Consider the following 27,667-nt stretch of genomic DNA (forward strand, 5'->3'; position numbering starts at 1 on the left):
AAAACATCACAACATTACCATTTTGCATCCCACATGCTTTCATCTCGCAAGTTTGACTTTCAAGACGTCATGAAACAGGAAGTTAAATTAGAAGGAAGGGGATTGGTAAAAAATTCAAGTGAATTGCAGTGACTGGTCAGAGAAGAAGAAAATGCAGAAAGCATTTGTAGAAAAGTTGCGATGAGTGCTTAAAATTGCAAGTAAATAAATAATTTGTGAATGATGACTGAACTTACATTTTTAGTTGCAAACGCAACGCCATAACTTTCTGGAGAGACCGCTGAATGAGTTTGAGAACCAGTTCAGCAACTCTCATACTGGGTTAATCTGCAGATTCTCAGTTTAGTTTGGACTGAACTAAACTCAGATAAAATCAGATTATTTTTTTTCTATTGTTGATCCAGTTGCTCTGTTTTTGTTTCAGAGGAAAAAGAGTGCAGTGAGTTACCTGAACAGCCCTCTGCACCAGGGAACCAGGAAGAGAGGTCTGTATGATACTCGAAGTCTGACTCCCAGTCCAAACCAGTTCCAGTCTGTAGAGACTAGATTTATTAACACGCTGTGCAACTCCTCCTCCTCTCCTCTACTGCTTCCTATCGCTTCCGTCAGGCGGATTTCTGCTCGTTTGTCAGAGCGCTTCCATGAACAACCTCAGCGAAGTCAGACTTTGGTCTCCTTGTGTGTCTGTGGCTTTAAACGACGTTTAATTGAATCCAAGCATGTTCACATATGAGTTCATTGAGGCGTACAGTCAGATGCATGCATAAATAGTCAGGAAGAGAACTGGGAGCTTAGAAAGTAGTTTTCTTGATTAAAAAAATATACACTATCATCTGGAATCAGAACTTCAAAGCTCAGTTTTCAAAGTTTGGCTAAAAATTTGAAAGTGATAGAAGATGTAGATGTAGTAACATCCTCAACCCGCTGTCCGCAAATTTATAAAACCACTTTGATCAGGTGGTTAAATAGAATAGTTAAAATAGTATTGAACAGCACTCTAATACTGTTCAATAGATCTATGCAAGCTGATCAAAAACAGCCATTTGGTCTACAATGTTTTACTGGGTAAGGCTAATTAAAAAGTTAGTTGTGCTAATCCTAAATCACTAATCATGAACATCAGTTCTGCGCTATACCAACACGGTACTTAGCTGAAGCTAACGCTGAAATGCTTTGGAAATGGAATTGATGGGTAAAACGTTTCCCCCACTTCAAAATAAGAGCATAAATATTAATGTCTAATTACTTAAGTCGATAACCAAAGCTTTAACTCTTTTGCACATGTTGAATAAAGTGTGTTAGGGTTTAAATGGAAAGTGGTTTAATTGAAGTTAAAGTATAAATGGAAAAGGTTTGTGTGCTAACAGTTTTCAAAGTTGACTAAAACGTGTTGCAAAATCAAAGAAATTAGCGACAATATTAGCGGAAATGTGCCAACCATTGGTCCTTGGTTTGGAACGTCTCAATAAGCTCTTCACTAAATGGATGGGAGGAAATCTGAGGGTTACTGCACACCACCAGGGTATTAACGCCTAATGGCACTATACTTTATAAATACCAAGTGGAGCACAAATTAAATCCTAAAGATCTTTCCATAAGAAGCTCCTCCCTTCCTTCTGTCTCCCAGCAACCAGTAAAGCTGAGCTATGGTGGTGGTGGTGAACTAATGGTTCCAGCTTGAGTGGCTTGCTGTGGTGGGTTCTGACTGGTTTCTGGAGCTCTTTGATAAACATTCATAAATCCAGTTTAACCTTTTAACAGAAATGCATCCTGGGATCTGAAGGAGCACTAATGTCTAATTTCAATAATAAGAAGGAAAAGGTGTCTGTTTCTGAGAGTCATGCTGACGTGTTCCAGCTGTAACACGACTAACAGGCAGCTGCTGGTGTAACATCTCACTGGTCTTCGACTGGACGACTAGTTTAACAGGAAGCATTTTAAACTTAATAGACGGATGAATGTTGTCGTTTTAACTCGGAGCTGGACGCTAACGCACCTTAAAATGGATCTCAGGTCCCTTTTGCGCCCTCAGAATGTCAGCTTCACCTACAGTTGAGGTTCTGACCCGCTTGATGGGGAGGTGAGGCGACGGTCAGACTCCTGGTTTCATTTACTTCCTGTTTGTCTTTTAACTTCCAGCCTTGCTAAGTCTCCACTGTCATTGGTTCATGGCCTGATGATAATGGATGTCGCTATTTATTTGCCAATCAAGGCAGGTTCAGTGACGGGTTAATGAAATCTGAAGCTGGGCGTACACTGCGCCGTATTTTCAGTCACAGGGTTCAATAATTCACATGCTCTTGAATATGAAGAAAAATAGAAGAAGAGGAGAATACAAAACCAAAACAAACGTTCTTTTTTTGCCAATCCTTTTTTTTTTTTAACTGTTTAACTTGAATTTACTTATATAAATTCATATGTACAAACATATATATAATACAAACTCATATTTTGTACTTCCATTTGCATCTCTACTGCTTGTAGAAGCAAACCAAGCACTTTTTTAAAATCATTTTTTGCAAAAGTTAATATTTTGGAAAATGACTCGTTAACTTCCACATAAGTCACATTCAGGGTTACCTAGCAACCCCGTGCAAGCCCAGTCTCGTTACCTAGCAACCGAAATGGATCTCCAGCACTTGTGGTCAACAAGTTTCGCCACTGTACAATGGCTGCTGGAAAAGTGTGTTTTCTGTTCAAGTAATTTTTGAATTATTCTGTTCTGGCTGTAGTGAGATCTGTGAAACTGAACAAAATACATGTGATTATGGTCCAGATTAGTTTGATTTTTAACTTGAGCTCGTTTGCTCTGAAACAAGTGTAACGAACGAGTAAAAACAGAAGAACCCTGCAGTGGGGGGCAAATACTTGTTCACTAATCTTTCTGTAACCTTACGGTGATCTATTCTTATAGACGGATGAATGTTGTCGTTAACATGGGCATTTACTCTGGTCATGACAATTTTTATTTACTTTTAAAATGATAAATCTCAGTTGTTGGTGGCGAATAAATGAAAACCAAAGTGACGGTGTGATCAGAAATGTTATTTTTGCTGGTTTGACCAGGTAGTCAGCCTATTGTTTTAAGTCAGTTTCAGTTTCTTTATTTTACGTTGGTTGTTATTCTCCTAATTGCTCTGAATGAACAAATTAAATATGTCGTTTTTACATTTTTGCCCAGCTTGTGAAGGTATTGGTGTGCTGATACAGAGTTATCAAATAAATTTGTAATTTAGTACATTTATGTCTGGATTTAAGTTAATTCAGCACTGTTGTTTTTTTGTTATTTTTTATATATATTGTTGTGGCATCGGCTGATGATGAAACTCAGATTTTGGTATCGGAAGTGAAAAAAGTAGGTGGTTGCCATGAAACGGGTGGATTTTGGTCGCATTTTCCTGCGGTTTGAAATTAGCTGAAGTTAAAGACAAATAGGGCGTGAGTTTGGTTGGGAGGTGTTACCTGAGCAGGTGTGTTGGCCTGTCTGTAGCCTGCATGGAGCTGGTGTCGTTCACTAACACTGCTGTCTGTGCTTCTGACTCCTCTTCCTCACTGCTCCCTGATTCATGCTAGCCAACGAAGACTCCCTTTCCAAGGTATGTCATACAGACGCTCTGTTTTTTTTGTCTTCTCCCCCCTCTCCATCTTTTTTTTTGTTTTTTTTGTTTTGTTTTGTTTTTCCGTCTTTGTCGTCTGTCTCATTCCACCCAGGTCGCCCACCCAAATTCAGCAGCGTCCCGGAGCTGGGCAGACTCACCCCGACCTCCCCCTCCAGCCCCGTCCGTCCCCTCCCCCTGCCCAGCCCCGGCTCTGGGGACGTAAGTAACGATGGGGGAGACGGCGGACGCCCCCGTCACACGCAGCCCCGCTGTCGCCCATTCACACGCACCGCCATCACTTTGTTGTCCATGTGGTAACCATGAACCATCACTTCCTGTCATTCAGCCTTACAAAGTGAACAGAGTCCATGAATAACACACATATCCTAACAGACACACACACACACACATCCATCAGAGCTCTAAACGAGACCAGCTGTAAACTAAACCAGATCACGGTCCCGCCCCCTCCCCTCCGCCCCGCCTCTCCATGCAGGGTGGGTGGGGCTCCTGCAGAAACTGATTTGGTCCAATTCTTCCTCGCAGGGAGACATCCACGAGGATTTCTGCACTGTGTGCAGACGCAGTGGCCAGTTGCTCATGTGCGACACGTGTTCTCGTGTTTATCATCTGGACTGCCTGGATCCACCCCTGAAAACCATTCCTAAAGGCATGTGGATCTGTCCAAAATGCCAAGACCAGGTAACCGCAGCAGCAGAGACTGATCCAGAGTCAGGGGAGCGTTAGCTGTGCTGTAATCAGGGCTGAAACAATTAATTGGATTAATCGTGATTAATCAATTATTGAAATAATCATCAAATAATTTAGTAATAGATTAAGCATTTACTGGAGTTTACAGACTCAAAAAAGGCCATTTGCAACACAGCAGTGATTTAGCCCAAACTGTATAAAAATATATACATTTTGCATTTAGGATGACATAATAATCTACCCAAAACTTAATTTGCATAGTTTTAGCTTCACCCAGTTAAAATTTTGTGGAAAAAATATTTTATTAAAGGGACAGAATTATGTAAAATTTACTTTTTTGAGCTTTACATCATGTTATAATGTTACCCCCCCCATTAAAAACATATTTGGAGAGTCTTTCGTTTGAGACGCCCTTCAACCTCCATGTCAACCATTCAGCTGTTCAAAACCCTTAAGGTGGAGCTCCTCCTCAAAGCTGCAGCTTCCAAACTTCTACTTCATAGAAACAGCCCTTGCTCTGTGACTATACCCCACCCCCTCAGTTCCTTCAGACTAGCCAAAAGCAATTAGCAAACACCTGCTAGGCTCATTACATGAGCTACTTCTCAATGCAGCCCTGGTAACAATGTTGTTAACGGGTTATTTTCCTGAAAGATCCAGAGTTTTTAAAGAGACAGAATCTAATTTTTAAGGCGTTTAAATTATAAAGTCAAATTTCTTAAGTCATATTTGATATTTACATCAGTTTTATAACAACCAAAGTTAAAATAGTTTCTTGATTATGCTATGATATGCCACAATGCGTTAGGAAAATACCTTTAATAACCTTTTGCTATCCAAGTATTAGTCGGTTGATTAAAAGAAAGTCAGTTGTACATTTTGTTGATGAGTCGAGCAGAAAGGTCTGAGCGCTCCATATTTTGAATATAAAAGTATTTTTTAGCTCCAGAGACATCCTATGCTACAAATGATCGAGCATCCACTATAGGAATGCTATGTTGTTGCATTTTGAGCACTAAAAGTTTTTCTTTTTAAAAAAAAAAGTTTATCTGCAATTTTTAAATATAGTCTAATGCATAAAAAAGGCTTAAATGAAATGTCTGCAGAATGTTCCAGTTTTTTGATCCAATTAATCATCAAAACTAATCAATAGATTAATAGCTAAGTAAAACAATGGTTAGCTGTAATATTAAACGCTGTTTCAGCTTTAGGACTGTTCAGTACTTTGTAAGCACACACATGATGCAGTACTGTTTTTTTTTTTTGTGCTTATGTCTCATTCATTGTGTCAGTTGAGGTTGACATCTCACGTCCATCCACTCCATCACCCGTTCCCCGTCAGTCCCACGCAGCGTGGAGGCTAACCTCGACTCTTTAATTCTGTTCTGGGTCTCAGCCTTTGTGACACCCCTGAGCTTCTCCCCTCAGATCCTGAAAAAAGAAGAAGCCATTCCCTGGCCCGGCACCCTGGCTATCGTTCATTCCTACATTGCATACAAAGAAGGTGAGTCTTCCTCAGGGTTCCTTCGGGGGCTTGAAATCCTCAAGAACGCTTGAATTTCAAGTTTGGAAAGTGCTTGGTTTCTGTTTAAAGACATCGAAAGTGCTTGATATTCAAACTAAGTTTTGTACTAAAGTGCAGTGTAACCTTTGAGTAAATGTTTAAATTTGTAAAGCGTTATTCACAGTTTAAACCAGATATTTAAATTGGTCCTGTTGTGCATAATTCACGTTTTGGAGGTTTTTTGTATTTCTGTTTGTGTTTCTAATGGTTCTACAAATGGAACAAGCACTTAAAAAAAATAAAATCCCAGCTGGTTTTTGGCAATAAGTGTTTTTTGGTGTCTGCAAAATGACCAGTTTTCATTAGTCGCAATCCAGGGGCACTGCAGCTGTTACCGAGCAACCCGAGCAGAGTTTCAGTCGGTTTCACCAGCTGGTTTTGTCTTTTAATAGACGGAGCAGAGTTCTGTTGTTTTTACATGTTTGATCAAGCTTTGTGTATTTTAGTGCGATTCTAATGCAGAGTTATCAAATAAATTTGTAATTTAAGACATTTTTGCCTGCTTTTCAAAAAAGGAACATTTTAAGTCAATTCAGCACTGGGTTTTTTTCTGTCTTGGATCAGAAAATGGACCAATATTAAACCTCGAATATCTGTATCAATACCGGAAGTGAACAAAGTGGCTCGGTGCAGCCCTACCTAGCATCCAGAAACAAATTACTACATTCTTGTTGTTTTTGCAGGAGGCTCTACTTCTGCTTTTCAAAGATGTGCGGTTGTGTAATTGCACATCTGTTTGTAGCCAGTTTAATGTGTAAGTGTTGAGTTGGCCAGGAGCAGCTTGAATTTGAATTTAAACCTGCAAAGGGCCCTAAGACAGCCGAGGCAGAACTCAGCAGACTAAAATCTTATTATTTAAGCATTATATTGTGCAAAAAATTTAATGAACACATTTTGTGTAGCTTATCAACCTATCCTAACTTGTTCAAGGAGTCATAACTGGTCACCTTTAAAGGTCTTATTGTCTGAAGATAAATCTGACTGAATTTCTCACTTTACACAAGTTGCACTTATTAAAATTATATATTTGCTTAACTGTTGCTAAACTGCTGAGACTGTCCTGTGTTTCAGCTAAAGAAGAGGAGAAGCAGAAGCTGATGAAGTGGAGCTCGGAGCTGAAACTGGAGCGCGAGCAGCTGGAACAGAGAGTCAAGCAGCTCAGTAACTCCATAACGGTGAGAAACATCAGCTTTTCAACAAGATGTCTAAGCTTCTTTTAAGTCAATAACTCTTGTGTATAAATGAAAATATATTCTAGTATCACTTGCACTTATAATAAGACATTTTTCTCATAAGTGGGGAAAAAATGTTTTGTACTAGTCACTAAAACTCCTTGTTTAATAGAGGTGATAACTTCCTGTGATTATACATTTCTGCTACATTTCCTCTTAATTTTGTCAACAAATTTTTGCTTGTCTGATCTGATTCTGCTGTTTCTTTCTGCAGAAGTGCATGGAGACCAAAAACACCATCCTGGCTCGTCAGAAGGAGATGCAGCTTTCCCTGGACAAAGTCAAGCATCTCATTCGCCTCATCCAAGCCTTCAACTTCAACCAGGCCCTGGCGGAGACGGAGGGAAAGGACGTCCAAGTGCAGGACGTCGCTCGGATCGTTGTCGGCTCCGGAGCTGCAGCTGAAGTTGGCGCGGTGGGGAAGCCGGTGGTGAGCAGCTCTCTGGTCAGCAGCAAACAGGAGGAGCAGCAGACAGAAGGAGCAGCAGCAGCAGCAGCAGGAGGAGGAGGAGGAGGAGGAGGCGGCAACAGCAGCACAGTGCTGACTAACTGCCCTGCTGCTGGGGCAGGGGTTGCGCCGGGGTTAGGGGGTCACACAGAGACCACTCCTTGTGTCGAGGTTCAGCCCAAGCCTGAGACTGAGGCAGCTCCTGCAGCTCCTGCAAATGTTGCCACCACTAACGGTACGACAGAGCCGCCCCCATGCCCCGCCCACAGCCCCGCTGCCGCCGCCGCTGAGAACAAGATATCTGCCGTGAACCCTGCAGAGACGGCGGTGGAGAAGAAGCAGGAGGAGCTCGGCGACGGCAGCAACAACAGCAAAACCTCAGAACCCTCCCAGCATTCTTTGCCAGCTCTGCTTAGCAGTTTGGACGATAAAAAGTAACGCTGCGTCCCTGTGGCTGCAGGAAGTCAAACATATATATTAAAAAAAAAGACCTTTGCTTGCACCGCACGGTGCCCTGAAGTTGCCAATCTGTATAAATGTTGTTTGTTTGCATTGTATTGTCAGACTGTGTCAATGGTAGATGTACAGCCCAAGTCACATGACTCTGGGAAGACCCGGGTCATCATGCCAATTAGTGATAGACGTCATGGAGGGAACACTCAAAGGAAGATTTTCTTCATCATCACACCGGTGTGTGCCTGTTACAGTGGCCCCTGTGTTCTGTTGACGGCTCCAAGGAGAACCCAGAACATGGAACCAAACATCTGTCGGGGGGAGCTGGTCCAAGAAGCAGTGTTGTAAACGTTTGTGTACTGAAAAGAGAACCTGTTCGCGTCCTCGTCCCGTTGACCCTGACGGGAATGGCGCTCCACAGTCCGAGTTCTCGATTAATTTCCTCACCTGAAACCAAACCAGAACCCAATCAGGACCGATCTGTTCCAACCCAAAGGTTTCAATTTGATTCAAGCTGTCATCACAAAACAAAATTGATGAGGCAAATGTGACCATGAAGTGTGTTTTCAAAAGTTGATGTTTGTCACCCATTACTTCCCCAGTCTGCTCTCATCAGGCTCCGCCCACTTTTGGTCAGACTCAGTCCATTTTCTGGTTAGACTGCCCATATCCTGCATCAGCTCAGCCTAAATTTGATTGGATGAAAAGTTATGACACACCCTTTAGTTCAGGAGGAGTTGCAAACATTTAACTTTTTTTTTTTTGTTTTGTATGAAAAGAAACAAAATGAGTCAACCACACGAGGCCACTACAGCCTTTTGTAGATCTGTAGAAAAGTGTTGCGACGAATCATAAATTTAAAAACCGAAGTCAAACACCTTATTGGATTATTTGACTCAAGGGTGTCCAAAGTGTGGCCAGGGTGCCGTTTGTGCCCCTTGACTTCAAGTCAAGAATGCTAAAAAATTTGGCTAACAAAATGGAAAACAATTGATGAGCCAAAAGAATTGCCATGTGTCAGTTCTTCTTTTAATAAGAAACTATTTTATGTTTTGGATTTTTAATATTATATGGATTCAATTAAAATGTTATTTATTTTTAGTAGGTAAAACAAAATTGCAATTATCAAATTTTTGTATTTTAAATGTCTTTAATTTTGTGGCCTGCTCGTAGTTTAAATTTGCTAGTTTTGATCCCCAGGACATTATGGAAAAGCTCTCCTCTGTCTGGTGCAGGAAGTCCAAACCATATATTTCCAAACTTTTATCTTCAGTATAAGTTTTGACTTGAGCTACGTTTGTTGAGTTGCTTCGTCTATATAGGGGATTTCACCTTGTCACACAGTTCAGGGAACGTTTCAGGGTCCCAAAGTTCCCACCAATCAGTGAAGGAAGGTCTAATGTAGATCCAGAACTGGGTTTCCTTTGAAAGTGAACTCGCACTGAGTTACAAAGTTCCTTTGAGTCATACTGAAGCCTTTGAGACTTTAAATTAATCCAAAAAGAGTCCAACTCCGTCTGTTGACCCTGTCGCCCACCGTCATCACCTTCCTTGCAGTCCTAGGTTTTGTACCAGGGTCTCCCAGTGAAGGCTGGGTGCAGCCCTCTGGTAGACTGAAGATGTTCCCTGATGGACACCGGGTTGAACCCCGATTTGGTCCCGGGATGAGGACGAACAGGAGCGGTAGCCTAACAGATGTTCTCAGTGGTGTCGGTCAGTGTAGTGATTGAGTTTTCATTCGTGAGTCGTGTGTGTGAGTGCGTGTGTGTGTCAACTGTGAGCACTAAATGTGAATTTGCAATATTGCAACGTCAACACACACAAACTCTATCTGGGCTGTTTGTTTTTTATAGGAAAAGATATTCAGGTCTTCCTAGTCTCCAGAATAAGTGCTTTCTGTTCCTGAACCTGCTGGACTGGCATCATCATCATCATCATTGCCGTCGTCATCATCGCCGCTGCCGCCGCTGGGCGGCGGTGATCATTTGAATCCTGAACTGCCAAAATCCTAATGTTGTTTCCAAATTCAGCAGGGACTCGTCCTCTTACTGTCCTCAAAGATCAAATCATCAGAAAGATTAAGATGCAAAGTCCCAGCCGAGACAGGAGAGCGTTGGGAACAATAACCACAGCAGGACGTGTTCCCGTCTGGAAAAACGGAGGGATCTGTTGGAGGTCAAAGGACGACAACACAATTCCTGAGATTAAAGCACAAGCTTGCTGCATTACAAAGAAGTGCTGAAGAGCTTTTTGTACGTTCCCGTGGAGTTAAACAGAGTATGCATCTCTTCATTGTCGTGTGACTTCCCCTTACATTGCCAATATTTCCCCTCGGTGCGACTCTGAGGCTGGAGTCCGATTAGGAGTTTGTCCCACTGAGTCTGGCTTGGAGCCGGAACATGAAGCCGATGGTTATCGGAGCAACTGATCGGAACATTGACGAGGTGAATAGAGATTAAAGTTGCCTCCATTTATGCTGGAGACTTTAGTTTTACTTGGGGTTCCTTTGGTTCTTCGACATGCTCACTCCTTCCTGAATGTGAGGAAATGTTTCAGATTTTTTAAGGAGAATTCCCTCTAAAGATTCTTCTTGTTACACAAAATCAGTCCAGAAATGTATATCGCCAACTCAAGTCTTCAAGAGCTATCGTCCTGCTGTAACTTTTAGATCCATCCCTGCTCCAACACACCTGAATTACCTCCTTGTCATAAAGTACTGCTATGTTACTTTTTACCTTGAGATAACGAGGCATTTGTTTGATTCTTGTATCTTGGAGCAGGGATGCATCTAAAGTCTAACTTGAGGACTGGAGGTATGCCTTGTTTCTACTGAGTGGTGCTGCTCGGGTCTCTGTTTGAACAGACCTGTACCACAACCTTCCTGGGCTCCCTTCAGTTGTACATCTATGGGACAATAGTTACAGTTAGAGCAGAGATACCTGTGTCACATCACAGTCCATTTGGAGGATATGAGATAAACATATGCAAGTCATGTTTGTTGTTGCCTTGCAATATTGTGTTGAGGTTTAACCCTGCCAGCCCAGTGAGTCCAACTAGCAATGGAAACACTCCTTGAGAATGTAGGACTGTACAGTCGAGTATCATATACACCTGTTATGTACCTCTCAGTCGAAATTAGGCAAAAAAAGATGCTTCTCTGCTCCAACAAGAAGAATCCCTGTTGGTTACTTCCAACAGGAATGGAAGGGCTTGTCCACTAAATACAACCTAATTCCTTAGCTAAGGAATTGTTATAAGTGACAATTCCTGAGCTTGTCACTTAAGACAAGCCAAGGAATTACCTATTTACCTTGTCATTAAGAACTGCAGAGGTCTGGTAATGAGTCATTTGTTTGATTCTGGTGTCTTGGAGCAGGAATGCATCAAAATTAGTACTTGATGAATAGACATATGCCTCTTTACCACTGAGCGGTATGTACTATTTTTGTAATATTTCTGTAGTAAAAGCAGCCCATACAACGACCCACACCTCACCATCCCTAGGTGTTCTTCAGTTGTACGTCTGTGGGTCAGTTAGACTGGCGCTATTGGTGTTTCACAACACAGTCAGTCCATTGTTGGGGGACACAAGAAATTCTAGTAAATCACGTTTGTCGTTGCACTTGTATGAGGCAGCATTAGACGTTTGGGTTTGGCCCCACCTATCCGGTGAAAGTCCAACTTGTGGAGGGAACACTTGAATATACCGGATCATGCCTCTGTGCAAACAAAGCAAAAGAGGCATCTCTGCTTCAACACACCTGAATAACTTTCTTAGCTTGTCGTGAAGTACTGCAGAGGCCGAGTAACGAGCCATTTGTTTGATTCTGGTGTCTTGGAGAAGTGTTGCATCTGAAGTTGAAGTTGCGGACTGGAGCTATGCCTCATTTCAGCAGAGCTGTGCAGTTTGGTATGCTTCTTGTCTGTTTCCAATGAAGAAGCGGCCCATAGAATCAGTCCGTACTGCACCATTCCTGAACTCCCTTCAGTTGTAGGTATATGGGACAATGGCACTGTTATGGTGGAGCCACTGGTGTCATACAGCCCATTGATTGGGGGACAGAAAAACATCATTGCTCGAGACATACTAGCTCTCAGCTTTGGGCATTTGGGTTTAACTTCCTCTGCCCAGTGAGAGTCCAGCTGGTATTGAAAACACTCTCCATCATGGATAAACCAGACAACAAAATAGCGTATTGGACTGTACTGATCAACAGGGTACCGTTCAATGAAAGCGAAGCTGGAGAGTCCCCAAGCTCAACAGACAAATATTCCAACATTTCTTGGATTGCTGCTCTCCTAGAAAGACCCATTTCCTCTCATGATGGTGGGGGTGAGCTCCTGATTGGGTGGTGATCTGTTGTGGGCGTCTTAGTTTTTATTTAAATTCATATCATGCAGACTCTTGTGAGTGAATCAGCATATCCCAATGGCACCTGGTTTTCTCCCATCAGCTGCACAGACTTCCTTCATTCCAAACACCCCAGAGAAATATGTGTGTGTCTGTTGGGTGTGTCCTGTAGAGTTCAGATGATCTGACGGGGGATGAGCCAGACAGGAAACCCAAGTATCCCCGCTTCCTTTTGGGTCCCACTTGTCATGTTTAAATCGTGGTTCTCATTTCGGCCCGTAGATCCGATAGGTCATCAGGTCTCTAGATCCTTCCCTCTGTACAGTAGGTACCTTTGAGTGCCTTTCTTCAAACAGCAGATAATATTTGTCTCTTGACTTGCACTGTGACTCGTAAAACTTAACAAACCCTCCGGGATCGCTCCCCTCCTGACACCGAGCCCTGTCCGCCCCAGAGGAAGCTGCGCCCTACTCCGCAGGCTGCCAGGAGTCGATGCAAGCTCGCCACTTCACACCAACCCGTTTGATTTGACCACATAGTGTTTTGTTGTTCATCCCTAGAAGTTGCCTTAAATGTATTTTATTTTCTGGTGAAATGTTCAGATTTTGGGTCAGAGGGGGTGGGGTTTGTGCAGAGGCAGTCTGAGATCTCACTTTGATCTGTTTGTCATGCACTTTTAGTTTGATCAGTATTATCAGAGCAGAGATGGGTTATGTTTTATTTGAAAAAGCCCCCCCCCCCCCCCCCACCCTCTCTTTCTTCTTGTCTCTTATTTTGAAGGAGGGATGAGTTTGCAGGATCAGGTCACATAACCTGGAACGCATTGAACAAACCTGGGCCCAGCCAGCATCACCTGTGCTCGCTGTGGTGCAGCACATGCCTTCTTATGCAAGTTTTTATACCAACCTTTTTTATTATGCATTGCTTCGGTTTTTTTATGTTTTTATGTGAAACTTAAGTCACCTTTTTTCTGTTTTTCTCTGAACATTCTGGCATCTCAATGCCAAACGTGTGCATGTGTTTACACATTCAGGTAGCCATTCAGGGTGGGTTTTCCTGACAGTGCCGAGAGGTTTGCTTTTATCAGGGGGAGGGTATTCTGTTGCAGTACTGCGAGTGACCACCGGGGGGCGGACTGGAGCGAGCGTTAGGAGCCATCTCGGCTCTCCTTTTAGCTTAGCTTTTGTTTAACTCTGTCGTTGCTGCGTGGAAACGGGGCATTGAGATCTAAAATGCTCCTTAATTGAAGTCTGGAAGCAAATATATCCAAAGAACTCTGCATATCATCGGGGTGTGAGTTTTCTGCGTCGTCCATCGACGGTTTGTGGGACACACTCGGGGGCTTCCGCGTGGGTCCTGGGGAGGAGGTTTGCTTTCCATCTTTCGGTTTTAAAGCGATCAAGTCATGATTGTGGCCTTCTAGTATTCTGTGGGTTCATGACGTCATTCACCTGTTGTTCCCGCTCAGCATCCATCTGTCCACCCATTTATTCTGTCTGGATCCTCTACACCTGCAGCTTCTTACCTCATCCACAGCTGAGTCCATCGGGGGTGTGTTGAGTGCAAAAAATCAGAAAAATACTACAAAAAAAATAAAAAATGAAAAGAAGTCTTTTTCTATCTTCCATTTGGTGAGATGCATTGTAGCGATCAGAATAAAGAATAAAGTTCACCTGGTGTGCTGAATAATGTGTAAATTGGTTATTACACAATCTGAATATTTGTATAATTGTTTGTATTTTTTCATAATGATTTTAGAAAGGAATGTGTTTATTTTTTTGACTTCTGTTCCAGATGTGTCTTCTGTTGGCCTGACATTGTGACTGGTCTGGTGGGATTCTTACCTCTGTATTGAGCCTCTTCTGTGATGAATTCTTTGTATGCAGTGTTTAGGAAATACTGTAGGGAACATGGGGAGGAGTTGATATTAGGAGCATTTGATCAATTTGTATTTATTTATTTTATCATTTTGTTAAAATAAATTGTGAAAAACAAGGATCATCTTCTGAAATTATTTATTTGCAATCTACCTTTAAGGTAATGCTAAGAAAAATAAATTGACAATGCTAATTTAAATTTAATGAGGAGACATTAGTATTTTTAGTAAAAAAAAAAAAATGCCAAAAGCTCTTATTCTCAGTTTTGTGTGCATTGAACAATAAATAAAGCGAATTTGTTCTTTTAATTGACCTTTAAAACAGACCTTTCTTGGTCTCAGTGAATTCTTACCTAATTAAATAAAAAAATAAAAAATAAAACTGAAGTTCCAATAAAATAATAGAGATACTGTATCAACTTAATGTAGGTTTGAAGAATCAATGTTTTTTATGAGGAAATAGAAATGAGGCCAAATTTAAGAATAGCTAGTTCATAATAAAAAACAAAATAAAAGATTATATTAATAAAACAGAAATCGTCTGTGGAGGCCATACTTAAGGTTTCTGATTTTGTTTTTTTAGCTCACTAATACTGGGTGGTTTTTCACTTTCGACCTGAATTCTAGCTATGTGGGCGGGGCCAGGAAACGCATGAAAACATACATAGAAATAAAAGTTTCAATCAACAATAGCGCGTATTTCCGCCCCTTGCTGAAGGTGCTAGTATTAAGTAGCTACATGTCAGTGTTACATCTCATCAGCAGAGTGGCGCAGCGGAAGCGTGCTGGGCCCATAACCCAGAGGTCGATGGATCGAAACCATCCTCTGCTATGATTTTATTTTTTGTGCTGTTGTTTATATCGTTAAATGAGCAATTTGGTGACTTAAATGACTTAAAACAAATTAAATTTGAATGTAGATTCCCCAGACTGGACCTTTGCTGTTAACGCGAGTTAACTGTCTGGAAGATGATCTCCGTGATGAAAAATAACCAATCCCCGAAAATGAAGAGGTTTCTTTTTTTTTTTTTAAATAAAATTTCTGAACCTAATTTTTAACAACTAAATATTTATACATTTTCCACGTTAAAACCATTTATTTGTCCTTACAGTGACGTCACATGCTTATGGATTGTGGGTATTGCAGTGCGAGGTTCTCACTCTCAGCTGTTTCCTGCGTGTTTGTTCCACGCTAGAAATGGGAGCCAGAGAATGTTGCGTGAATAACTGTGGGAGCAGCTCCCACGACCACCGGGGCAGGATGCCCGTGAACGGCCTGAGCTTCCACTGCTTCCCTGCGTGGAGAACGAAGGAAGGCGACTTTATATCGCAGCTAACGAGGCGGCGGAGAGAGGCGTGGGTGACCGCCGTGGGCCGCAGAGAAATCACCTTCGACCACATCCCGTCCTCCATGAGAGTCTGCTCCAGACACTTTGTCTCAGGTGAATCCAAACAGGTTTTATTTCTCTGTTCAGCGCGAAGAAAGAGGATCCAGAGACGTATTAGCATCAATGCTAATCACAGCACAGCCGCCATATTGGTCAGGGCGACTCTCCTTTCATATAATTTCTTCTTAATGCCATATAAATGTATCTTCACATTAGCGTGCTGGGTTTCATGCTAGAAAAAGGTGGTGACATAATTTATTATTTAATACTCATAAAAACTGATACATTTCTGACTTTTTGTCGGTTCATATAATGGTAAGAAAAAAATATCTTGTTGCAAAGCAACATTGTTACCAACTTTGCACCATAGAGCAGTTTACCTTTTCCCCATGTCTGGGGAGAAACCCCACACAGTAGCAGTAGAAGCTATTTTTATTGTTTAAAAAAACAAAAACATTTTAATGCATTAGAAATGTTAATTATGGACAGAAACTTTCTGTTGATGCACAAATATTTATGGAAGCACTTTCAATTGGGCAACTCTTTGAAAACAAGCAAAACATTTTTAGTCTTTGTCCCATTATAGGAAAACCAGCGTATGAGATGCTGGACAAAGATCCAGACTGGGTGCCGTCGCTACACCTGGGTCACGATGGCGTTGATGAATGTGGAGAAAAGTCCTGGAGTAAAAGAAGAAGGTTGTTTTCTGTTGAGGAACCAGGAGAAGGTGGGTCTCAAATATTAGTTTCAAAAAACCTGCATCAGAAATAGTCTGACGCATGTAAAAACCTCGATGTGAGAAGACAGTGAATCTCAGGGTGCGTAGATCAGACCAAACCCGAGTTCCGGGGTCATAATGGGTCATAATGTTATGCCTCATCTGCGTATAAACTGAGATTATTTTCAGTTCCTGCACAGAGCATTGCTTAGTGGCTTTACCGCTTGAGTTCTGGGTACAAAGTATTTTCAGACATTTTTTGTACAGTTTCGGCTTAATTACTGTTTTGAGGATGTTGTTTTAACAAAAGGCATTTTTTGAGTCTGTGTGCTCCACTTCTCTATTAATTGATTACTGAATTAGTTGATTATTTCAATAATCAATTTATGACTAGGTTGAAGTAAAAGCCGTCGAGCATTAAATGTTGTGTTAGTCAGCTGTGTTGACGGTGAACTGACTGAATGTCGTCCCAGTGCGTCCAGGAGCAGATGGTGCTGCTGAAGCCAGGAAGCCTCCTTCGCCTGCTTGGAAAGAAGTGAAATCTGCTCTGCAGTCTCTTCTGGACGGTAAAACCGTCATCAGGCAGCAGCAGGGAGACGATGAGCAGAACCAAGGCGCTGAGACGAAGACCGACTCCGGCTTCCAGGTACTACAGGCGTTTGATTAGGTTAAAACTGTTTGTTTTTGTTTGTTTGTTTTTTAAACTACAGATATAAGCAATCAATAAGCTAATCTAAAGTTGATGAATCTTATCTATGAATTAATAATTAATTATTAAGCTCTGAAATGTTTTCTTATTTAAAAAAGGTATTGAATTATTTATCTACTTTTGAATGTACTTATAGATTAAATAAAGTTTTGTTTTGCTCTCTCTTTGGTTTGTAAAAGCTCCAGAGCCTAGTGGATGATATTAGTTAATCGATTTGCAGCTAGTCTCTATTACCTAATAATTTTCTATTTTAAACTGATATTTGGGGTTCTATGAAAGAGAAGAAGTTTGACTAACCCTCCATTTTTTCCAGGACTTCTTCAGGAACGCTCTTCAGTCGTCTCTGGAGGCCTCCATCCAGGCCAGAGCTCGCTCTAAGAGTCGGCCGCCGTCCACAGAGTACGAAGTGGAGCTGAACGTGGCGCTTCCATCTTCTGCAGAAGAACCGGCCGCCCCTCTTCTTGTGCCGTCCTGTTCTGCATCGTCGTGTGCGAACTGCTCCGTGATGCTGCAGAGGATTCGAGAGCTGGAGCAGAAGCTGTTTGAAGTCGTCAGCAAACATAAGAGCAAAGTGCTGAACAGACCCTCTGGGGTTTGGGGGGAGTGTAAGTTTCAGGAAGCTGAAGAGCTGAAATTCAGAAATTCGGCTCAATGGGAGAAATCCCAGATCTGATTCTGAAGTGAGATGAGAATCGAGTGTCAAAGCCAAGCTAGTTGTGTCCCAAATTAATATTTCCTCAAAATTCTACATTCAAATACTTCGTTATGATTTTCTATCTCATTACTAATCAGTTAATCCAGAAAATAATCAACATATTAGTCCTACACTGTATTGATAAGTCAAGCAGGAGATAAACTTTTCACATATTAGAAGTATTTTTTAGCTGGAGATGCATCCATTGCCTCAAATGACCAAAACATTCACTAAAGGCAATAAAATGTTTATTATGTGAAAAGGAATTTAATCATTTGCTTATAAACGTCTCGTAATGCATTCCTGATATCATGTAAAAATTCTTAAGTGGTTAAATTAAAAACTTGAAGAATGTACCAGTTTTTAGATTATTAATCGATTAACCGTTAGAATAATTGATTGATCAATATTGTGTGCATTTCGGGTCAAGAATGATCGATCAGTGGAAACGTTTGAGTTTATGAACCCATTTTCCAGTTCCCGTCTCGTCCTTCTGATGGTTCTGTTTGTTCTGTCTCCGCAGCAACGGCTCACATTGGACCAGTTCAAGGTGAACCGGACTGTGAAGCCGCTCCTTCCACCTTCCGTCCTCCCCAACCTCCCCGACCTCTTCAACACCGCCGCCGCCAGTGCTTCAGGAAGGAGTGGCTCAAGCTCTTCCCGTTCCTCCGGTACTCTCCGAGCCTCAACGTCATGTGGTGCTACGTGTGCCGCATTCACGCCGACTCGTTCAGCCAGAACCACCGTCTGATCAAAGGCTCCAATCATTTCACCAAGTCCAACATCAAGAAGCACACTAACACCGTGTACCACCAGCAGAACGTGCAGCGCTTCCTGTGGAGCAGCCGCCCACTGTCCGAGGATCCAACGGATCCAACGAATCCAACGGATCCAACGGATCCGCCCGCTGAGCCACAATCATAACAAATACTTTCTGATCTTTCCGGTGACTCTGCAACTTCTGAAAGAGTGAAACTGGAGCTGGGTGGTTTTTAAGGGTTTTTAAGGGTTTTAGAAAACATGTTTGTGTTTTTTCACCAACACACTCCTTTGTTTACATATTCAAGATGGCGCCATCTTGCTTGAGGAGCGTGTTCTACAGCTCTGTATTTATTAGAGCGTTTTTTAAGTGCATTAAAGAAAAACATTAATGAAATTGATATTTGTCTTTCCTCCCTCTGTTTGTGCTAATTGCTGATTTTTATTATTACTAAGAGTTAAGAAAATTGTTCTTGAGCTCAGATTAGTTCTTGTGGATCAGTTTGGATGGGTCAAAGTGAGCCAGGTTCAAATTAAGAGAACCAAACCAATCAGAAACCACAAGCTCACTCTTTAGTTTTTACTACATGATCAACACCAGCAGGGGGCGCAAAAAGTCACTTCAGATGCAGGATATATCCGCTCTGACATCGGAATCGGTCCGATAAATAAAAATGATCCGATATTAACAAGCGATATTTATTACCAGGTCATTTGTATGTTGAAATATTTTAGGTCAGACTGATATTTTTATGCCCTGCGACAGACTGGCGACCTGTCCAGGGTGAACCCCGCCTCTCGCTCCTCCCGACCCCGTTAGGGAGAAGGGTGCTCAGAAAATGGATGGATGATATTTTTTATTTTAGTTATGAGAATAAATGTTGCAAAATGTAATAGTGCTGTTTGTCATGTGGCGTTTGGTCATGTGACACTATCTGGTTCTCCAGTGACCATATAATTGTTTAAATTAGATGCACAAAACTAAATTTCCTGAATAGAAACACACTCATCTCCTTGAGGAGGAGCTTTGTCCACCTAGGTGTTTTGCACAGCCATGGAGATTGGAGCATTTCTCAAGCATGCATAAAAGAATCATAGCATCCCTCCAGGTATGTTTTGATGACGGAATATAAGTATAACATGATGTGAAGCTTAAAAAGTCCTGCCAAATTATACATTTACATTTGAGGGGCCCCTAAACTGGGTTCTGCCCTGGGGCCGGCTTTCTCCTAATTCCGGCCCTGCAGGAGTACTAAGTGATTAAATTAGATATTTATTACTTGTTTTCAGTTTTAGAAATCATAGAAATACTATAGGGAAAAATCCAGATGTGTTTATCTGCCCCAGATGATCAGGGTAACCTCAGCACAGTTTGGGGAAATTTACAGATAGTTTTCTTGCTGCAGATCAGTTTACAGCCCATATTTAACCTGCAGGATATAAATCCGTTTAACGTCCATTCACAGCGGGCGGCGGAGCCCCGTCCAGCCGCAGCCCGGTGCTCTCCGACCGGACTCTGCAGCGGATTCTCCCCGTTAACTTCAACACTCGCGCAGCTGCTTTCTTCCGCCTCTCCATGTCATTTCCTGTGATAAAAATGGTGGCCACAGCTAAAGAAGGCGACTGAGTCGGTGCAAACAATTTAACGCCAACTTTGCCGCCGCAGAGCCAGCGGCCGGAGGAGGAAGAGGAGCAGAGAGGCGCTTCAGCCCGGGCAGCAGCTCGGCGTCCCCGCTGCGGCTCTGGTCCAGGTGGGTCCGGCTCTGTGGCCACCGTGGCCACCGAAAATGGCTTCCGAAAACAGCAGGCAGATCGCCAGCAGCCTGCAGGTCCTCTGGTGCAGGGAGGAAAAACAGAGTGGCGCAGATCTGCGCTCAGCACAGCCGCAAAGTGCGCAGTTACCCGTGGATTTGACCGGAGGTGACGCACAAAGTTAAAGAGAAGTTTTAGTTTGGGAATGTTTAATGTTGCTGAGATTATTTCATCATCACAGCTTCACAGTGAAACTCGTTTTCATTTTGGGCCATTTTCAGCTCCTGGATGTCATTAAACAGCCGGCTGCTATAAAAACCCTGAAACAAACTTAATATATGAATAAATCCCTGTTTCTGCATTAGATATGTTCTTAAAATCAAACAGTGCTTCATGTCTTTTCACATTAATCAGACCCTTCAATCCGTGATTGTTTTTGATTTTTTCAATCAGAATCACCTTTTTATATTAAAAAAAGTATTTTTGCAAAAAATCTGCTTATATAAATAATTTTGTTAAGTTCAGTCATGTTAACTTGATTACATCAGTGACTAAAACCCAATATTTCTTATTGCATTGTTTTTATCTGTAGTGTCTAAACTTATCTTTGAAATCTGACCAGCAGGGGTCGCTGTTTGTCCACCTCTAAATGTTTCCTCATCTGTGTTTATTTTCTTAATTTGCAGATTCAGGTTTTCCTACCAGAAACCAGGAAGACGTTTCCTGTGATGAAGATGCACAATCAGCTTTCAGCAGCAGTAACACCTGAACCATGAGCTGGATTTCTACCGACATGGTTCCATCATGACCCAACAGCCATCGGACCTCTGGTGTGAGTGTCTTCTTCTTCTCTTTCCTTCAGTTTTTAGGTTCTTCTTCTGATGATGTTTTCGTTCTCCAGACTGCGAGGATTGTCTGAAGTATTTCCAGGAGGAGTGTCCGTCCCACGGGCCGCCGCTCTTCATCCCCGATTCGCCGGTGGCCCCTGGACCGGCCAACAGGGCGGCTCTCACGGTCCCGTCAGGCCTGGAGGTTGTCACCCAGGGGGGCCAGGTAGACGTTCGCTGCACGGATGCAATCTTCCCAAAGGGGGCGCTGTTTGGTCCGTATCAGGGTGAGCTGGTTTCCAAGGAGGAACCAGCCAGCTCCTTCTCCTGGATCGTAAGTTCAAACCAGTCAAGCTCCAGTTTGTGACCAGTTTAGGACAAAATGAAGCCTAAAGTGGCTGTTTGGTGTTTCAGATTGTTGGTCTGAACAATTCGTCTCAGTCCATCGATGGCGGCGATGAGACCAAAGCCAACTGGATGAGGTAAACTTTTCTCTGAAAAATGGAAATTATTGAGCTTATTTTCATTTATCATGTGATTAATTATTGACAGACTTTCTCCCTCATGGATAAAAAACTGGGTTCTGGTTCCACAGGTTCTGGATTCTGGTTCTGATAACCCATTTTACATCGATAATATCTTAGATAATGGCTCTGGCCTGATCCTCAGGTTTGTTCGGACCTCGTCAGAGGACAGCGACAGGAACCTGACGGCCTTCCAGCACAGCGGAAACATCTACTTCAGAGTCTGCAGGAGGCTGGAGGCCGGAGAGAAGCTCAGGGTTTGGTACAGCGACGACTACATCCAGAAACTTCAGTGCGTCTCTCAGGACAGCATCAATCGCAACCTGGACACAGGTAGGGCTGCAGCTCATGATCCATTTAGTTATTCTGTTATTCTGATGATGAATCAGATGTTCAAAGCTTGGCACATTCTCAGATTCTCCATTTAACCACTGAAGCATTGTTATATAATATTAAAAATGCTTTAAAAGATGCAAATACAAACATAATTCTGTTCTGGCTAAAACATATTTACAGACACGTGTTTTACTTTAAATGCAAAATACATATGTATTTATTTTTTCAGTTTTGTCTCAATCACTGCTTTGAGTTTATTGATTTTGCAACAAATGGCCATATACTCCAGTTAAATACTAATCAATTCCTAAATTAGCGGATGACTATCAATCAAATTCAGACTTTTATTATTCCATTGATTATTCTGACAATTAATACATTTAAAAAATTGGTACATTTTTAGATTTTTCATTTTTAAATCTTTCTATGACATCGGAAAGACATTAAAAGATCCAAATAATAATTTAAAAAAAATAAAATAAATATTTTATTGCCTAATTAGCAGTAAGATAGCCTTCCTTTACTGAATAAACTAGATGAATAATAATATTAATTACAATTAACCCAATTAACTGTTTCAACCTAGAAAAAGGTGAAACATGCAGCAGATTAATAAGAACTAAAACTTTGATCCCTCTTGTGACCTTGTCCACCAGATGGCGCTGTGTTATCGATTATTTTGCATCTCTGTCTGATTGGTACCATTTGAACTTTCTGCCCACCTGTACTGTGGTTTGCCTTTTGACCCCCATGTGAACAGCTGAAGACCTTTTAGGCTTTTATCTGTAAGCAATGGATCTGGTTCTGTTTCAGGTTCTGAGACATCAACAGTTCCCCAAAGCCTCCATAAGGAGCTTCCAGCTCTCAAACTGTGCACCGGCAAGCAGTCCTGTGAAGAAACAGACGGTCAGCCTCCTGCCAAGAAGAAGAAGATTGACCTGATTTTCAAAGACGTTCTTGAAGCCTCTCTGGAGGACTGCACCAAGCCCAGGTCCGGTTCCAGCCCCACTGTTCCCGACTTAAAGGAGGAGAAGGCTGAGGACAACCTGACCAGCGGAGAACCCTCCACCTCCTTCTGCCCCAACTGCGTCAAACTGAAGAGGAGGATTCTGGAGCTGGAGGAGGAGCTGTTTCATCTCAGAAAGCAACAGGGGAACTCGGTTGGTCCATCAGGTTCTGAACTCCAACCGGATCCACCACATCCCGAACAGGGTCCCATTGAGGACTCTCAAGGTGGGTCCAAATACATGTGCTGTACGATGCAGTGACGAGCCACAAATCATTTAGACGTGGGAAGAAGTTACTTAAGCTTTAGAGGTGAAGATAAGAGAGCAGCAGGTTGGTTTCATACAAAGTTGGACAAGAAGAAACTTCCTGGAGAACCTGGCCCACTATCTCAGTTTCCATTAACCATACAAATTGGAGTTGTAAAAATAAATTTGCTAAATGGAGACGCCTATTAAAAACAAGCAAACACCTTTGTCCACCAGATGGAGCTGTTTCTGCACTGGGATCTGGTGTTTCGTGTTTCATACGTTGGATCAGATGCTAAAACGGGTCCGGTGTGTTTTGGCCTTCACACTTTTCTTTCAGGAAAAGATTAAACAAGTTTGTGTTTTCAGGGATGGAACCATTGACGCCCAGTCAGATGGTACTGGATGAAGATGACCCGGAAGTGGACTCGGCTGACGAGTCGGTGTCAGCCGACCTGGTGATTTCCCCAGAGGACTCGTCAAAGCCTTACTCTGGATCAAGCAGACGAATTCGCCGCTTCAAGCAGGAGTGGCTGAAGAAGTTCTGGTTCCTTCGGTACTCGCCGACCCTGAATGAAATGTGGTGCCATGTCTGCCGCCAGTACACCGTCCAGTCGTCTCGAACGTCAGCCTTCATCATCGGCTCCAAGCAGTTCAAGATTCACACCATCAAGCTGCACAGCCAGAGCAACCTCCACAAAAAGTGTCTGCAGCTCTACAAGCTGCGGATGCATCCTGAGAAGACGGAGGAGATGTGCAGGAACATGACTCTGCTGTTCAACGCGGCGTACCACCTCGCTCTCGAGGGACGGGCCTTTTCCGACCTGCGTCCTCTGGCTGAACTACTGAAGAAGTGCGAACTCAAAATCGTAGATCAGTACATGAATGAGGGCGACTGTCAGATTTTGGTCCGCCACATCGCTCGAGCTCTGAAGGAAGAGTTGGCTGAGAAGATGCGTCTCTCTCCTTTTCTGAGCGTCATTATGGATGCTCAAAACGACGACCTGTTCTCAGATTTGGTGGCCGTTTATGTCCAGTTCACAACCAGTGACAGTTCCCCACAGATGGAGTTCCTGTCCTTAGAGAGAGTGAGCATGCCGAACGTGGATGGGTACCTGCAGCTTCTGGATCGGGCCTTCAGCGTTCTCGGGCTCAGGTTTCAGGACTTGCTGGTTGTAGGTCTTGGAGTGGATGGCACCAACATCTCCTCAGGGATCAGAGGAAGCCTGTATATATCTGTCCAAAAGACTTTTCCTTGGATCCTCTGTCTTCCCATATTAATCCACCGGCCTCATCTGGAGGTGCTGGACGCCATCAGTGGGAAGGAGCTCTCCTGTCTTGAGGATCTGGAGAACAACCTGAAGCAGCTCCTCAGTTTCTACCGCTACTCTCCACGCATGATGGCCGAGCTGCGATCCACCGCTCCGACTCTTTCCGAGGAGACGGAGTTTCTGGGTGACATCAGAGCCGTACGATGGATCATAGGAGAACCAAACGTTCTGAATGCACTCATCAAGGATTACCTGGAGGTTTTGGCACACCTGAAGGAGATCAGCAGCCAAACGCAGAGGGCAGACGCTGCAGCCATAGCCCTCACACTCCTCCAGTTCCTCATGGACTATCAGTCTGTGAAACTCATCTACTTCTTGCTGGACATCATCGCTGTTCTCTCGCGACTGGCCCTCACCTTCCAGGGGGAGCACCTGCTGGTGTCGCAGGTGGAAGCCAGGCTAGAGGAGGCGATTCAGGAAATCGGCCAGCTGGTGGATTGTCCTGGTGAATATCTGCAGGAGTTTGAGGAAAACTTCAGGGAAAGCTTCAATGGTGTCGCTTTGAAGAACCTTCGTGTTGCAGAGTCCAAGTTTCAGTCCATCCGGAAAAAGATCTGCAGCAGAAGTCAGGGGATCCTGTCACAAAGGCTGGACCTGCAGAGCCGCTCCTTCACCAAAGCCTGCAAGGTGCTGGACCTGGACAGCTGGCCCGGCAACCGCGAAGACCTGAAGACGTTCGGTGAGGAGGAAATCCAGCTCATATTCAACCACCTGGACTCCATTCCTTCTGCAGGTCAGGAGGACTGGACGGAGACCAGGAGCAGCCTGCTGGTGGAGTGGAAGGAGCTGAAGGTGGACTACTTCAGCACGAACAGCTTCAAAGACATTCTGATTCACATCTGCAGGTACAAGCAGCGTTTCCCGCTGCTGAACCAGATCTTGCAGGTCGTCAGGGTCCTGCCCAGCTCGACGGCCTGCTGCGATAAAGGAAGAGGCGCTCTGCAGAGGATTTGTAAGAACAACCGTTCCCGGCTCACCCTGGACCAGATGAACGACCTGCTCACCGTGGCCGTCAACGGACCGCCCGTCGCAAACTTTGACGCTAAGCGAGCGCTGGACGGCTGGTTTGAGGAGAAGTCCGGGAGCAGCTACTCTCTGTCGGCCGAGGTGTTGACCAGGATGTCGGACGCTGATCCAAAGTCAGGCCTGCACGGCGGTGACATCAACGCAGAATATCTATAGTAACTGGAAGAAACGAGGCGGAAAACCTTTATGCACTGGAAAGTGATGACAGGAAAATAATTTATTACAGACGGATTGGGAAGGAGGTTCGATCTAAAACAGCTGTGAAAGATGTTAAGGTTCTAATTAGGGATACAAATTATCGACTTCTGAGTTAATATAAAGTTGATTGATTTTATCTATCAACTTATGATTAATTGTTTTCATTCCAGGTCCAACATCCCATTTCAATGGATTTTTTTCTTTTTTTGTAAAAAGAAATGACAAATCACAGATAAAACAGTTGTAACATTCTCATAATATTACAACTGAATTCTGCTAATATTATGACTTTATTCTCATAATTTCATCAAACAAAATATTTGACCTGAATTCAAAGTCCAAATAAATAGAAGCTGTAAAACAAACAACAACAAAAATGGCGGCTCACTAATTATGAAAACAAAAATTAAATCTTCAAAAACCAAAAATAATGAATGCAATCGATTCATCGACCATCCCTGCCTGGAGGCAGCTGTAGATTCTCCTGCGTCCTTTTCTGGATCCTTCTTTGCGTCTTACTGTGGATTTTCTTTGGGGGTTTTTTCCCATTGCTTCCTCCTGTTGGTTCTCCTTTGGATTCTGCTCCGTTTTCTGGATCCTCCGTTTTCTGGATCCTCCTGTGGATCGCTGAAGTTGTGCTCCGAGCTGCACGTGTTGGCAGAAGAAGACGGTCACCAGGAGGAACAATGGGTTGGTGTCAGAGTGAATGTCTGTCTCTGTTTCAGCTGATTTAACAGCAGGACGCTCAGTCTCAGTGCCTGACAATAACACAGTGTATGGATGTGTAAAGGCTTTATAATTCTGTATAGAAACAGTGCAAATGCTGCAGTGTCTCGATTTAAAGAGAGTATTTTTCTCTGCTATGTAAAGATTGTCAAACTGAATGAATGCTAAAGCTGCTCTGGGTGTTTTTTCTTCTGCTTCTCTCCACATTTGTTAGAATTTTCACAGCAGTGAATGATTTGAATTTCCCTTTCAGTGATGCAAAGGCTTCCCAGCTGCATGATCGACATGTTTAATGCATTAACGAATGTTACAATAGAGGGTTTATTTTTCATTAAATATCAGTGATTTCTTCTGGTCAAATAAATGAATAGCTTTCATTCTGAAGGTTTTCCAGATGTGAAGCGTTATTTGTGTTTCTACTGCTTCTGAAAAAACTGTTGGTTTTTGGCAATAAGTTAATGTAGCTACTGCAACCCCAGTTCATCGCCTAACAACCCAAGCAGAGCTCCAGCACGTTTGGTCAGCAGGTCTTACTGCTGTATGCACTGTACAATGGCTGCTGGAAAAGACACGTGTTTTGTTGACTTACCACTTTTGTTTGTTAATTGCGGATCAGTTGGCAGCCATTTTGTGAGTGTAAATGTTCTGTTCGAGGAAGCACAATAGATCATCTTTAAGACTTTGATTTTCTGGCATAGACTCAGATTTTAACAAAGTTCACAGCTTACGATTGGATCTTTAGATAATCTAGTCCAAAAACTTGTTATCCTGTTTCATCCATTCAAAAAACAGTTCGGGATCCTTTCCCTGTTGGAAAACTGGTTGGGATGTTTGGGATCATTAACTCAGAGTCACATGTTGAACTGGCCCTTTAGTGGAACCCAATGGGAGGCCAATGGGCCCAGTTGGGTCAGAGGTTCTGAACCCATTCAACCACCAGTTTACCCATCAGAGCATCAGACCACATCTATGGAAATGAAATTAATACAAGGAGTCGTTTGTCGCCAGGAGACGGCAACCAGAGACGATTTAATGAGAGCACAAAACGACTTCCTGCCAAGTTTTCCAACCATTTGGACTCCAGTCTGCAGGAGAGAAAGAAACTGGGAGCACTGGGGAGAACGGATCAACAAAAAGAGACAATGGAGAGGAAGTTTGGTGACACAATGTTTTCATATGAAATATGAAAGAG

The 27,667-nt window shown here is 42.9% G+C and overlaps 3 protein-coding genes across 8 annotated transcripts in view; all 3 read left to right on the forward strand.

Moving 5' to 3' along the window:
- Positions 1-14,357, forward strand: part of phf21ab (PHD finger protein 21Ab) — a 32,181-nt gene extending 17,824 nt beyond the window's left edge. For 2 of the 5 annotated variants that reach the window (XM_055027449.1, XM_055027457.1), the window contains 6 exons: positions 425-485; positions 3,574-3,818; positions 4,146-4,301; positions 5,739-5,814; positions 6,946-7,049; positions 7,321-14,357. In XM_055027449.1, coding sequence (XP_054883424.1) covers positions 425-485; positions 3,574-3,818; positions 4,146-4,301; positions 5,739-5,814; positions 6,946-7,049; positions 7,321-7,992 — 1,314 coding nt within the window. In that variant the 3' untranslated portion in view covers positions 7,993-14,357. The remainder of the gene's footprint in view (positions 1-424; positions 486-3,573; positions 3,819-4,145; positions 4,302-5,738; positions 5,815-6,945; positions 7,050-7,320) is intronic. The other 3 variants (XM_055027476.1, XM_055027468.1, XM_055027484.1) reach the window with 3 other exon arrangements.
- Positions 14,358-15,395: 1,038 nt separating this feature from the next.
- Positions 15,396-18,903, forward strand: LOC129361939 (uncharacterized). The gene is made up of 5 exons (XM_055033192.1): positions 15,396-15,676; positions 16,209-16,349; positions 16,814-16,986; positions 17,363-17,654; positions 18,267-18,903. The coding sequence occupies exons 1-5, from the start codon at positions 15,433-15,435 to the stop codon at positions 18,665-18,667; spliced, it is 1,251 nt and encodes a 416-aa protein (XP_054889167.1). The 5' UTR covers positions 15,396-15,432; the 3' UTR covers positions 18,668-18,903.
- A 1,236-nt stretch (positions 18,904-20,139) lies between these two features.
- On the forward strand, positions 20,140-26,886 carry prdm11 (PR domain containing 11). 2 transcript variants are annotated; one of them, XM_055033158.1, is made up of 7 exons: positions 20,140-20,253; positions 20,941-21,086; positions 21,156-21,415; positions 21,496-21,563; positions 21,751-21,938; positions 22,755-23,174; positions 23,564-26,886. In XM_055033158.1, exons 2-7 carry the CDS (start codon positions 21,059-21,061, stop codon positions 25,705-25,707), a joined length of 3,108 nt encoding a protein of 1,035 aa, XP_054889133.1. In that variant the 5' UTR covers positions 20,140-20,253; positions 20,941-21,058; the 3' UTR covers positions 25,708-26,886. The 2 variants fall into 2 exon arrangements, with proteins under 2 accessions (XP_054889133.1, XP_054889141.1); XM_055033166.1 differs by having other exon boundaries at positions 20,236-20,422.
- The last annotated feature ends 781 nt before the right edge of the window (positions 26,887-27,667 follow it).

This window comes from Poeciliopsis prolifica, unplaced genomic scaffold (assembly GCF_027474105.1).
Source record: "Poeciliopsis prolifica strain line A6 unplaced genomic scaffold, Auburn_PproV2 SCAFFOLD001, whole genome shotgun sequence".
Lineage (NCBI taxonomy): Eukaryota > Metazoa > Chordata > Actinopteri > Cyprinodontiformes > Poeciliidae > Poeciliopsis > Poeciliopsis prolifica.